This window comes from Nansenia antarctica (assembly GCF_963989245.1).
Source record: "Nansenia antarctica genome assembly, chromosome: 2".
Lineage (NCBI taxonomy): Eukaryota > Metazoa > Chordata > Actinopteri > Argentiniformes > Microstomatidae > Nansenia > Nansenia antarctica.
Genome location: NC_137675.1, coordinates 50,044,690 through 50,058,683, shown reverse-complemented (window position 1 = coordinate 50,058,683; position 13,994 = coordinate 50,044,690). Strand labels below are relative to the sequence as shown.

General features: G+C 48.4%; 1 protein-coding gene across 1 annotated transcript in view; it reads left to right on the top strand.

Moving 5' to 3' along the window:
• The window catches only part of smarca4a (SWI/SNF related BAF chromatin remodeling complex subunit ATPase 4a), a gene marked incomplete at its 3' end in the record, with an annotated part of 37,603 nt that extends 24,189 nt beyond the window's left edge, over positions 1–13,414 (top strand). The window contains exons 22-34 of the mRNA XM_080524067.1: positions 2,232–2,318; positions 3,989–4,035; positions 4,265–4,431; positions 4,994–5,157; positions 5,655–5,927; positions 6,348–6,425; positions 7,184–7,402; positions 7,887–8,152; positions 9,236–9,344; positions 9,682–9,783; positions 11,138–11,270; positions 11,526–11,662; positions 13,382–13,414. Coding sequence (XP_080380193.1) covers positions 2,232–2,318; positions 3,989–4,035; positions 4,265–4,431; positions 4,994–5,157; positions 5,655–5,927; positions 6,348–6,425; positions 7,184–7,402; positions 7,887–8,152; positions 9,236–9,344; positions 9,682–9,783; positions 11,138–11,270; positions 11,526–11,662; positions 13,382–13,414 — 1,815 coding nt within the window. The remainder of the gene's footprint in view (positions 1–2,231; positions 2,319–3,988; positions 4,036–4,264; positions 4,432–4,993; positions 5,158–5,654; positions 5,928–6,347; positions 6,426–7,183; positions 7,403–7,886; positions 8,153–9,235; positions 9,345–9,681; positions 9,784–11,137; positions 11,271–11,525; positions 11,663–13,381) is intronic.
• Positions 13,415–13,994: the final 580 nt, after the last annotated feature.

Here is a 13,994-nt window from a genome sequence, read left to right as displayed (position 1 = left end):
CGTTTGTCTGCTTGTGATGCAGTGTTAGTCTGCTCGCCTCGTCGGTATGCGAGGGACAGATCCATTTGTGTGTCTTCTAGTTAAGATTTTATTACTTTATGCTTATTGTGAGCATCAGTAAACTGGCAATAACACAGGTGGAAGTATCGTCTCTCCTTTCGCTCATGTGTGCGTGCGTTGCTTAACTGAGAATGAGACACGTTCAACGTGATGTTGTTTCGCTAGCAAACTACCCGCCACAAAAACATCAAAATAAGTACTTTCTCTTTTGTTTTCTTAAAATGTTTATTCACCATAATGTAGTATGGAGTTCAAAGTACTAGAATACCACATAATATCAAAATCGCCAAAATCGCGATTTCCATCTATATTTGCTCTTTGCCACGAACGAACGCCAGCGACATCCGACGGGTTTTCCCAGGCCACCACACATATGTTTGTGATTGTGAAATGTCACGAAAGACCATCTAGGCTAGGGTAACCAATCCACCTAAAAGTTTCATCGAGGACGACGATGTAAGTGACGAAGGACTGATTTCTTCTTCTGAACCAGGGTATGGAGGTTAGTTCTAGCGAATTTACCTGATAGAACATTGACATGCTAGAAACACATAACTACACATAATTAGATGATCATTATAAGTATTTAGAGATCGTTAAACTGTTGTTTATTATATCGAGTGGGTACTTTACAACTTCAAGTTTCGTGTTATGAAAAAAACTAGTCGGCGAGTGCTTTGCCCTAGGCTGCGTTTGTAAATTCGCTCTGGAAATCTGATCAGCAGTCATGGAATGCCTCCTGTCCAATCAAATTACTTGGTCCCGGCACACGGGAAGCGGCATATTGGCCGGCCGCTTCCGAGGGGGGTATAGGAGTATTTCTGGACTAGGATCCGTCGCGCAACACCGCCCCCTGGGTGCCGGAATAACGGTACTGGGCTCGAGGAGCCAGTCAGCCTAGTCTGCCTGGCGCCCTCCTCTGGGACTGCCGGCCACGGGGTCGTGCGGCGGATCCCATGCAATAGGCAGGGGATAATTGGATGCTAAGTTGGGTTAAATTGGCTACCAAATTGGGTGAAAAAGGGATAAAATCTGAGAAAAAAAAAACAACAACAATTTTTTTTTTACTTGGTCCCTTTATGACGTTGAGCCCAGTGTGCCCTCCGGTGCTCTGCTCTCAGAGCGAATTTACGAACGCGAGACTGTCTCGCGTCCCCCTTTACCTCGCTTCTACCCTGCTGCTACGCTGCAGGGTAGAAGGATCAGACACGCATCAGGATCAGACACAGGGCGAGACTTTCAAAAGAAACATTTTTAATGGCTTCTGTGTGCTTTAGACTTGCGTAGAATCGATTTTAAAAGTCTGACCGGAAAAATGTATTATTGTCGCCAGACCCACTGCGTGGGAATACGACGCGTGCGGATGAGAGACCACATATAAAACAAAACTTGCACTTATTGCGTGTGTGACATTGGTTAAGCTGCACCCAAAACCCCAATATTTTGCCACGTGAAATGATAAGACAAGAGGCCACGATACGATAATCGCCGTAGGAGGCGATTCGACTGTAGGCATGTGAAGTTCGAATTTCTTCAAACTTGCAGTGGTAGCAACGGTGTGTGTGTTTTAGTAAATATAGCATGTGTGTGTGGCCCTCCTGTGAGAGGTGTGTGTGTGTGCCATATCTCAGTATGTAGGCTATGCAGTGTAAGTGAGTGTAAGTAAGTGTGTGAGTTTATTCTGTTATTTATGCTATTATATCTAGTAATGTGTTGAGAAGCAATGGAAATGAATCAAGAGATTGATAGAGTAGGCTAACTTACATTATCATTGTTCTATATGCAACAGAACAGATCACCCAGCATTGCTAATGAAAAGAATCAACGAATGCGAGTCTAATACCAATACTTGCTCAATAGGTCTTAAAATCTATTAAAAGTGGTCTTATAAAGGTCTTAAATGTAACTTGTTGAAACCTGCAGGAACCAGCATAATTATTTTGAAAACTGGTTGATTACATTAATTATGAGGGTGTTAAGGTCAGGGCCATCGCTACTTACACACGCATCATTGTTAGACCACTGTTAATGCTAGAGCTAACCATCTATGGGCAAAAAAAAAAGTGTCACCTTTTTGGACCATCACCAGTTTAGCACCCCTGAATAATTCGTGGGCGAATGACGGTGGGCGTCCAGCAGGATGACGTGTGTGTGTGGTTGTTGTGTTCCAGGGTAAAGGAGGGACCAAGACCCTGATGAACACCATCATGCAGCTGAGGAAGATATGTAACCACCCCTACATGTTCCAGCAGATAGAGGTACGCTGCACTAGACCTCCACTACACCCTGTCTGTCTGTCTGTCTGTCTCTGTCTGCCTGTCTCTGTCTGTCTGCCTGTCTGTCTGCCTGCCTGCCTGTCTCTGTCTGTCTGTCTGTCTGTCTTTCTGTGTCTGTCTGTCTGTCTGTCTCTGTCTGTGTCTCTGTCTGTCTGTCTGCCTGTCTCTGTCTGTCTGTCTGTCAATCAATTCAATTCTCTTCCCCTCCTTGGAGTAAGTTATTGGATTGGAACGGGCCCCCAACCCTCCTGCCTTCATGGCCCGTTCATGAGTAAGACAGAGAGAGAGGTTGTGGTTGAAGCGGGTGATCCGTCTAACCAGTGGCGGCTGGCCAATAGAGGGCGCTAGGGCGCCGCCCCCACCTTCCAACGCAGCCCCACTTCCTAGTTGCTATTTGTAAAATATTTTTAAAAATAAACATTGTTTATTCATAAAATGCGACTGATATTCTGTCGGCGCCTATCAGCATTCATAAAAAATCCTCCAATACAATAAACATATCTGTGTGTGTGTGTAAAATTCACTGTGAAAATACATAGGGGAGGAGTCGGGGCGCCGGCCGAATGGCAGGCTATGGCACTGCAAATACTTTTGGCTTACACGTGAGCTGTAGCAGCGCTCCAATTGGCTGTCTCCTATTCCCCGGTCGGGGCGCAGAAAAGTCTGACGTCAAACGTGACGTTTTGCAATTTCCGGTTCCAAACCAGAAATTCTCCGCACCAGAATACCAGTGTACTACAGTGGTAGAATGACAGTTTAATAGTTTTTTAGACTCGGATCTATTAATACAACAAGGGACACAGCACTTTCCTGTTTTCCCCATATTGTCAGGGTATCTAAGCCTCGGAAAAGCGCTATATAAATATAATTAATTGTTATTATTATTGAGGCGTTTCGAAGACAGCGCCTCAGACAACTTTGGACCCGGAAACACGTCGCGACTTCCGATATTCGGACAGACAACAGGAGAGGAGAGCAACAGAGAGACGGACAACAGGAGAGGAGAGCAACAGAGAGACAGACAACAGGAGAGGAGAGCAACAGAGAGACAGACAACAGGAGAGGAGAGCAATAGAGACAGTTCAGGATGATAACAAACAGTTCAGTATGACAGAGACAACTAATAGAAAGACAACTGTATGATTATAGAGTTTACATGTTCAAGGAAATATTGTATGATAATAGAAAGGTACACTTTAATTTAATTAAAGAAGTAACAAAGAACACATTTATTATCACAATAGCATTGTGTTCCATGTCTTTCTCCATTGAATAAATAATGCCTAGTTGAATGGCTAAACAAGACAACTGTCTGGACAGTACTGCTAGAATTATTCACCTTACCGCTGCACAGATAGACAAAGGGTATAAGTCCATTCTGTTAACATTAGGTCTACTCTGCTAACAAAGACTATTCCAGTTGATTTGTCAGTTGTTGTGCATTATATTTTTGTTGTGTTTGCAGTTTGCCCTTTAATAAGTTATATATAAAAATAATTAAGTTAGATATATATTCTCATGCTAAAATCGACTGTAAATCCAGATTTTAAAGTTGATATTCTTCCCCGTGGAGCATGCCCCCATAACCTGTGCCCCACCCAAAATGTTTATCACCAGCCGCCACTGCGTCTAACGGCCACTCTGTTTTACAGGAGTCCTTCTCGGAGCACTTGGGATTCTCCGGAGGAATCGTGTCTGGGTAAGCGGCTCCGCATCGGGTACACGTGACGGAGTTTAGCTCAGTAGTAGCTTGTCTGTGTGTATTTATCTATACAAGTATATGTGTCTACTTCCTTCCTTACTCACCCCCTCCTCCTCTCTCTCTCTCTCTCTCTCTCTCTTCCTCCTGCTCTCTCCTCTCTCTCTCTCTTCTCCTCCTGCTTCCTCCTCTCTCTCTCCTCCCCTCCCCCTCTCCCTCCTCTCTCCAGACCGGACCTGTATCGGGTCTCGGGCAAGTTTGAGTTGCTGGACCGCATCCTGCCCAAGCTGAGGGCCACCAACCACAAGGTGCTGCTGTTCTGTCAGATGACCTCCCTCATGACCATCATGGAGGACTACTTCGCCTACCGCGGCTTCAAGTACCTGCGTCTGGATGGTGAGGCCTGGGGAGGGGCTGGGGAGGGGCTGGGGGGCACTGGGGAGGTACTGGGGAGGGGATGGGGGGTACTGGGGAGGGGCTGGGGGGTACTGGGGAGGGGCAGGGGGGTACTGGGGAGGTACTGGGGAGGGGCAGGGGGGTACTGGGGAGGGGCAGGGGGGTACTGGGGAGGGGCAGGGGGGTACTGGGGAGGGGCAGGGGGGTACTGGGGAGGGGCTGGGGGGCACTGGGGAGGTACTGGGGAGGGGATGGGGGGTACTGGGGAGGGGCTGGGGGGTACTGGGGAGGGGCAGGGGGGTACTGGGGAGGTACTGGGGAGGGGCTGGGGGGTACTGGGGAGGGGATGGGGGTACTGGGGAGGGGCAGGGGGGTACTGGGGAGGTACTGGGGAGGGGCTGGGGGGTACTGGGGAGGGGATGGGGGTACTGGGGAGGGGCTGGACACAGGGGATGGGGGGGGTACTGGATACAGGGGGATGGGTGGTACTGTCGAGCTCTATCGAGCTCTGGCCAAGGTTTGGTAATGTGACGTAACTCTGTCGTCGTCGTCGTCCCTGCAGGAACCACCAAGGCGGAGGACCGCGGGATGCTGCTGAAGACCTTCAACGACCCGGCCTCCCAATACTTTGTGTTCCTGCTGAGCACCAGGGCCGGCGGGCTGGGCCTGAACCTGCAGTCTGCAGACACGGTGGTCATCTTCGACTCCGACTGGAACCCCCACCAGGTACGACCCCCTCACACCCAAACACAGCTCTGTTGTTCCCCTTGAGCAGGGTGGAACTTCTCGTCTGGAGCGGTCGGCTACGAACGAATGTCCTATAGAACTCTCTCTCTTTCTCACCCCCTCTCTCTCTCACCCTCTCTCTCTCACCCTCTCACCCCCTCTCTCTCTCACCCTCTCTCTCTCACCCTCTCACCCCCTCTCTCTCTCACCCTCTCTCTCTCACCCTCTCTCTGTCTAACAGGATCTCCAGGACAGGGCCCACGTATCTCTCTCACCCTCTCACCCCCTCTCTCTCTCTCTCTCTCTCTTTCTCTCTAACAGGACCTCCAGGCCCAGGACAGGGCCCACCGTATCTCTCTCACCCTCTCACCCCCTCTCTCTCTCTCTCTCTCTCTCTCTCTTTCTCTCTAACAGGACCTCCAGGCCCAGGACAGGGCCCACCGTATCTCTCTCACCCTCTCACCCCCTCTCTCTCTCTCTCTCTCTCTCTCTAACAGGACCTCCAGGCCCAGGACAGGGCCCACCGTATCGGGCAGCAGAACGAGGTCCGCGTGCTGCGTCTCTGCACCGTCCAGAGCGTGGAGGAGAAGATCCTGGCGGCCGCCAAGTACAAGCTGAACGTGGACCAGAAGGTCATCCAGGCGGGCATGTTCGACGCCAAGTCGTCGAGCCACGAGCGGCGGGCGTTCCTCCAGGCCATCCTGGAGCACGAGGAGCAAGACGAGGTCGGGGCCCAGGGGGGCTGGCGCGCCGGAGGGGCCTGGGTGGGCGTAAGGATTCCACCATTTTTTTAACTAATTTTTTATTTTCCATTGATTGTGATCTCTCCATTGATTGTGTTGATCTTTTTTTTCCCCCCATCCCAGAACAGTTTACTTACTCGTTCACTGTAGCGTAGCACCTTTTTTCCCCCCTAACATTTTGTTCATGCTGCCCTGAATACTGTACATACCTACCTGTTGCCTACCTCACCCCCCCCCCTCACCCCTTTCCGACAAGGACCACAATGGAAATAAAGCAGTTCAGCTTTGTTGTGCTATCCTTGATAGTTTGCTTGATAGTTTTAGATCGAAATGATGGATGTATGAAGCTGCTTCAGTATAAAAAATATATCTAAAATAAAGTATTTAACATTTTCCAATAAAATCAATCCACCAATCAATCACCTGCCTGTCTGCCTCTGCCTGCAGGAGGAGGACGAGGTGGCGGACGACGAGACGGTCAACCAGATGATCGCCAGGAGCGAGGAGGAGTTTGAGCTGTTCATGGTCAGTCCCCCTGCCTGGACCCTGCCTGCCTGACACACCTCACTCACATCTCTCTTCAGACACATGGTTCTAGCCTCTACCTTACATTAGACATTTTTGGCATTTAGCAGATACCTTTATCCCCCCCCCCCCCAAAAAAAGGGCATTTAGCAGACGCTTTTATACAACAGATACGTTTGTTTAAGTGAATCATTCATCGTAGGAAAAAGTCATTTATGCCAAGACCAGGGGCCATTGGCAATTACGTTATTATGTTTTTGTTGTTTTTTAATTAAATAATAGGAGAGAAACCGTACAGGTGGGTAGAGGTCTTTAGGAGGGACAGTTCAGATGAAGCCTGAAAAGATGGGTCTTCAATTTACGGTGGAAGATAGGTAGAGAGCCTCTAACAAGCTGATGAAATGGAACCAGATGCATTAGTCATTATTTGTAAAAAACGTATCTAGTGTCCTTCCACCATCTCTCTATCTATCTCTCTCACGCTCTCTCGATCTATCTCTCTCTCTCACACTCTCTATCTATCTGTCTCTCTCTCACGCTCTCTCTGTCTCTCTCTCTCTCTCTCTCTCTCTCTCTCTCTCTCATATATATATCTCTCACACTCTCTCTATCTATCTGTCTCTCACGCTCTCTCTATCTATCTGTCTCTCACGCTCTATCTTTCTCTCTCTATCTATCTTTCTCTCTCTATATCTATCTCTCTATCTATCTGTCCGTCTCTCTCCTCACCCTGTCTCTGTCCCTCTCCTCCTGGCCAGCGTATGGACCTGGACCGGCGCCGTGAGGAGGCGCGCGCCGTGAAGCGGAAGCCTCGGCTGATGGAGGAGGACGAGCTGCCCTCCTGGATCATCAAGGATGACGCCGAGGTGGAGCGCCTCACCTGCGAGGAGGAGGAGGAGAAGATCTTTGGCCGCGGCTCTCGAGCACGCAAGGAGGTGGACTACAGCGACTCGCTCACCGAGAAACAGTGGCTAAAGGTGAGTGTGTGTGTGTGTGTGTAAAGTAAGTAAAACTTTATTTATATAGCGCCCTTCACAGCACGAATGCACAGGGTGCTTTACATCACAAAAAAGGGATGAAATGGCTGAAAAGAAAAAGCGTGTTAGAAAGCATATGGTTTCAAGTTTATTGTTACATCCCATTATACAATAAAATGAAATGCTTTGGCTTCAGTTCCTTGACGTTGCAGCAACAAGAGAAAAAGTGGTAGTCATAAAGACACAAGTCGAGGTTTTAGCTGCAAGGAAACCATCGGAAAAAAAACGCTACCACTTTTCGAGACGAAAATATAAAGGGCAATAGAAAGTAGCCCAACGTCAGAGCTTTTTTTGTTGTCCAAAGCACCGAAAAACCTTCAATCTTACAATCAATCTTGGCGTTTGATTGTTTTGTATTACTATGTTTGACGACTGAGTGTCCTAGTTACAAGCGATCGACTTCCCCCCCCCCCCCCCCGACCAGGCCATCGAGGAGGGCAACCTGGAGGACATCGAGGAGGAGGTGCGTCACAAGAAGACCACCCGGAAGCGCAAGCGGGACCGCGACGTGGACCTGCCGGGCCCCGCCACGCCCAGCTCCAGCAGCGGCCGCGCCCGCGAGAAGGACGAGGAGGTGAAGAAGCAGAAGAAGCGCGGCCGCCCGCCCGCCGAGAAGCTGTCGCCCAACCCCGCCGCCCTCACCAAGAAGATGAAGAAGATCGTGGACGCCGTCATCAAGTACAAGGACGGGTGAGTCCCGAGTCTTTTCGTCCGCGACCCCCCCCCCCCCCCCCCGGGTCGAGGTCGTGCCGTTTCGCGGATGGCCGACTGTTCTAGCCCTAACAACCCCAACTCACCTGTATGTTTACCCTGTTGACGTGCGCTAACAACCCCAACTCACCTGTATGTTTACCCTGTTGACGTGCGCTAACAACCCCAACTCACCTGTATGTTTACCTGTTGACGTGCACTAACAACCCCAACTCACCTGTATGTTTACCTGTTGACGTGCCCTAACAACCCCAACTCACCTGTATGTTTACCTGTTGACGTGCGCTAACAACCCCAACTCACCTGTATGTTTACCTGTTGACGTGCCCTAACAACCCCAGCTCACCTGTATGTTGTTTACCCTGTTGACGTGCGCTAACAACCCCAACTCACCTGTATGTTTACCCTGTTGACGTGCGCTAACAACCCCAACTCACCTGTATGTCTACCCTGTTGACGTGCGCTAACAACCCCAACTCACCTGTACGTTTACCCTGTTGACGTGCGCTAACAGCCCCAACTCACCTGTATGTCTACCCTGTTGACGTGCGCTAACAACCCCAACTCACCTGTATGTCTACCCTGTTGACGTGCGCTAACAACCCCAACTCACCTGTACGTTTACCCTGTTGACGTGCGCTAACAACCCCAACTCACCTGTATGTTTACCCTGTTGACGTGCGCTAACAACCCCAACTCACCTGTATGTCTACCTTGTTGACGTGCGCTAACAACCCCAACTCACCTGTATGTTTACCCTGTTGACGTGCGCTAACAACCCCAACTCACCTGTACGTTTACCCTGTTGACGTGCGCTAACAACCCCAACTCACATGTACGTTTACCTGTTGACGTGCGCTAACAACCCCAACTCACCTGTATGTTTACCCTGTTGACGTGCGCTAACAACCCCAGCTCACCTGTATGTTTACCTGTTGACGTGCGCTAACAACCCCAGCTCACCTGTATGTTTACCTGTTGACGTGCGCTAACAACTCCAAATCACCTTTACGTTCACCCCGTTGACAACCCCAGCTCACCCGTCTCGCCCTGTTTCCATAGCAACAACGGGCGCCAGCTGAGCGAGGTCTTCATCCAGCTGCCGTCTCGTAAGGAGCTGCCGGAGTACTACGAGCTGATCCGCAAGCCTGTCGACTTCAGGAAGATCAAGGTACGTAAGGGAGGGGGGGGTCAATGTTTCTTTTGTTTGTTTCCTTCAGCTAACGTAGAAGTGAGGGGAAACCCAGAAAACCCCAAATATTATTTTCCTCGATAAATGTCCTTCTTCCGTGTCTCTTATGTCGCGTCATTAGAAAGGATTAGCGGCTCGTCTTGATTTCCTGAGTTGTTCATGTGTTGATGACACATGATTTCCTGGTGTTACAATAAATGGTGCCCCCCCCCGCCTCGGCCTGTTATCCTCTGGTCTGGTCTGACTGTTATCTGCTGCTCTGGTCTGACTGACGGTTGTTCTCATCGGCCCTCCCTCCCTCCCTCTCTCCCTCCAGGAGAGGATCCGCAGCCACAAGTACCGCAGCCTGAACGACCTGGAGAAGGACGTGATGCTGCTGTGTCAGAACGCCCAGACCTTCAACCTGGAGGGCTCTCTGGTGAGTCTGTCTGGAGGGAGGGACGTGGAGGGGGAAGGGGAACCCCCTCAGTATTGTGCATCTTACGCTTCGATATCAAATGCCTTATATTGCCTAGGGATGCTCCGATCTGGATTTTTGGGGCCGATACCGATCACCGATATTTTTCCTCAAGATCAACCGATACCGATACCGATTTTTAAAAAAATACATAACTGTAGGCCTACTGACTGGATAGCCTACATATTTTTTGCTTTTTAGACAAAAGTTTTGATCCATTAGGCACCAAGCAAACGCAGACCCATTTTTATGGCATAGTAAAAGTCTGGCCTATCACCCAGTTAGGGCCTGAAGCCCAAGTCAGTGATATGGCTGTATAAAAGACATCATAAACGTGGCCTTCATGGTTTACATACTGTTACATCCTCCTATGTTTTCTGTTCAGTTATCTGTCTTCCCCAGGGAAAAAAAAAAAAAAAAAAAAAGATCGGTTTTTGCGATCGGCCATTTTTGCCGATCACCGATCGAGTCATTTGGAGTGAAATCGGCCGATTTAAATCGGTGGCCGATAAATCGGAGCATCCCTAATATTGCCTACCGATTTACACAAGGCAAAGCAGGATTCAAGGGGCCTTTCATAGTCTTTTTTAGTTCCTCTCTGATGCTCTCACTGGCTTTACTGACTCAGGCCCATGGTTCTAATGCAGAATAGGCGAAATGTATTAATTTTATTTAATTTTAATGAATCATGAATAGGCTGTACCCATAGCCCACACCGGATAAACACATTCTTTCAAAGAGTACATCATTGAGAGAGAAAAAAAGAACAGCAGCAAAAAAAAATAAAAAGTCTGTTCATCCTTTACAGTTTACATAAATAAATAAATTCCTTCTTCTAGCATTTTGACAGCCAATGGCCCCTGGTCCTAGCATAGTTTTGTTTTTCTTGCGATGACTAATGTATAGATGATTCACTTACTGCTAAATGTCTAAAATGTAAATGTAAATTCACGCCATGGATCTAGAACAGTCCTGTGTTCTGGGCTAGCCTGCAGCGGTAGAAGTTTTAGCATTTTTTAACACCTCGCAATCATTGTAGACCCGATTCACACACATGGTAAATGGACTGACTTATATAGCGCCTTATTCCAAAGCACTTTACAATGGCCTCTCATTCACCCATTCACACACACACTCACACACCAATGGCGCCAAGCTACCATGCAAGGCGCTGGCCCGCTCATTGGGAGCAATTTGGGGTTCAGTAATCATTAGACGCCGGCTCTACCTCCTGCGCCACATGTTCATTGGAAATATAAAATATATGAAAAAATGGCACCCTCGTAACACGGCCGGCGTCTCCTCTGTCCTCCAGATCTACGAGGACTCCATCGTGCTCCAGTCGGTCTTCACCAGCGTCAGGCAGAAGATCGAGAAGGAGGAGGACAGCGAAGGGGACGACAGCGAGGAGGAGGAGGAGGAGGTGGACGAAGGCTCAGAGTCTGAATGTGAGTGTTAGTCAAAACATTTAAAAACGAACCCCCCCCCCCCCACTCCACTCTGAAATGTATCGTCTGCTGAGGTTATTGCGTACACAACATCTGTTGTGATGTATATGTTCTTTATCTCTCTCTCTCTGTCCCTCCCTATCTCCCTCTCTCTCCGTCCCTCCCTCTCTCTCTCTGTCCCTCTCTCTGTCCCTCTCTCTCTGTCTCCCTCTCTCTCTCTCTCTCTGTCCCCCTCTCTCCCTCCCTCTCTCTCAGCTCGCTCAGTGAAGGTGAAGATCAAGCTAGGTAGGAAGGAGAAGGGAGAGCGAGGGAAGATCCAGCGCCGGAGGGGCCGCGGTCCACGGGCCAAACCTGTGGTGAGCGATGACGACAGCGAGGAGGAACAGGAGGAGGTGAGACACACACACACCTTTTGAAAGACACCCGCTATTAAAAAAAAATCTTTATCTACTAGTCAAAGCTTGATCATTCTACTGTCCTTGAGCGAGGTCTTGACCCCTTCTACGCTCTTTGACCTGAGGCAGGCGTCTAGAACCAGTCTGTTAAATCCAGTCTGTAAGAAACAAAGAACAATGGTCTGACCAGCCACCATTCCTTTCCATTTTGGCTCTCCATTATTATTCTTCAGTGGAACAAATACTGCAACTTTGACACAGTCACCGTTTCACACCTGTCTAACTGCAGCCCAGTGTTGTGGTGTTCTTCTACATAGGTTTAGTCATTGTGGTAGTCTCTCTGTCTGTGTGTCTCTCTGTCTCTGTCTGTCTGTCTCTGTCTGTGTGTCTCTCTGTCTCTGTCTGTGTGTCTCTCTGTCTCTCGCTGTCTCTCTCTGTCTCTGTCTGTCTGTCTCTGTCTGTGTGTCTCTCTGTCTGTTTGTCTCTCTGTCTCTCTCTGTCTCTTCCGTGTAGGTGTAGTCATGTGTTAAGGCCTAAGCCTAGTCAGACGTAGCATACACTTACCAGACTCCGGAGAGGTATGCACGGTCACAAACTTTGAGCTGCAGCTCAAATTTTGTGACCGTGCATACCTAGCGGACGCGTACCGGTGTTTTGTTTGTGGGAAATGTAGTAAACTGGCATGAGAAATGTAGGAAATTGGTACGCTCGACTACAAACTGTGTTCCAGTAGTCATGTGTTAGCCTCTCTGACGTCCCCCTGTCCTCTGTGTTCCAGTAGTCATGTGTTAGCCTCTCTGACGTCCCCCTGTCCTCTGTGTTCCAGTAGAAGAGAGAGAATAGAATAGTTTAATGACCACACTAAGTGGAATTTGTTGTCGGTACAGCTCATAAACAGTGTCAAAAAAACATACACACATTGTACATGACATGAACACACATAACCACAAGACAAGACAGAACATATTTACAATTTACAATTTATACAGTGCAGTGAGTCAGGTGTTGAGAGTCCTTATGGCTGAGGGGAAAAAACTGTTTTTGAAGCGGGATGTTTTGGTGGCCAGGGATCGGTAGCGCCGTCCAGAGGGCAACAGTTGAAACAGGTGGTGAGCAGGGTGGGAGGGGTCAGAGATAATTTTATGTGCTCTATTTGTGGTGCGTTTGAGATATAGTGATTCAACTGATGGGAGAGGGGTGCCGATGATCTTAGATGATTTTCTTACTATTCGCTGTAGTTTTTTCCGTGATTTACTGTCCGAGCTGCCGTACCAAACTGTGATGGATGAGGTGAGTATGCTCTCAATGATGGCGGTGTAGAACTGAAGGAGGAGTTTTTGTTTTACTTTGATTTTTTTGAGCTGTCTGAGAAAGAATAGTCGTTGGTGGGCTTTTTTGGTGATGAAGTCTGTGTTGGTGTTCCATTTGAGGGAGTTGCTGATGTGAGTGCCAAGGAATTTGAAGGAGTCCGTTATGGATGTTTTTTTTGGGGGGGGGGGCTGTGCCTGAAGTCTACGATGATTTCTTGTGTTTTTGATGAGTTGAGCTGTCATGTGTCATGTGTTAGTCATGTGTTAGTCTCTCTGACGTCCTCCTGTCTGTCCTCTGTGTTCCAGTAGTCATGTGTTAGCCTCTCTGACGTCCCCCTGTCCTCTGTGTTCCAGTAGTCATGTGTTAGTCTCTCTGACGTCCTCCTGTCTGTCCTCTGTGTTCCAGGAGCGTTCGGCCAGCGGCAGCGACGAGGACTGAGCCACTCCTGATGGGACCAACCAAACCCACCAAGACCCTCGACTGGAGCTTATATATATTTTACTTAGATTCTGCAGCGGGGTGCGAGCCAGCGGAGAGAGGGACCTAGTTTTACCTAGATGAGCTGATTTTTAGTGAGACACAAAATGTATTCAATGATGATTTAAAAAATTCTAATTCAATTCAATTCGAAAACCTTTAAAAACAAACAAACAAACAAACAAAAGACCAAAATCAAGAAGAAGAAACGTACAAGGAAAATCACCTCCATATTTAAAGCAGGCAAACCCCCCGGGTAGGAATAGTAGGACTGTGTCTTTTTGCCTATTAGTTTTCTCCTTAAAGTGATGAGGATTGACAGAACTGGGACAGCAGGCCGATCGTGGACCACAGGCAGAGTTGACAGACTTATTTTTTTTCTTTTTTTAAAGTGATTCTTTTTTCCTATTTTTTTTTTTTTTCTTTTTCTTTTTTTTTCTTTGTTGTCGTCACTTCCTTTCCTTTCGAGACAGCTGCTGTTTTGTGTGAACCAGAGTCGCTGTTGTTTCTTAAGTCCCTTTGAATGCATGTCGTGTGTGTA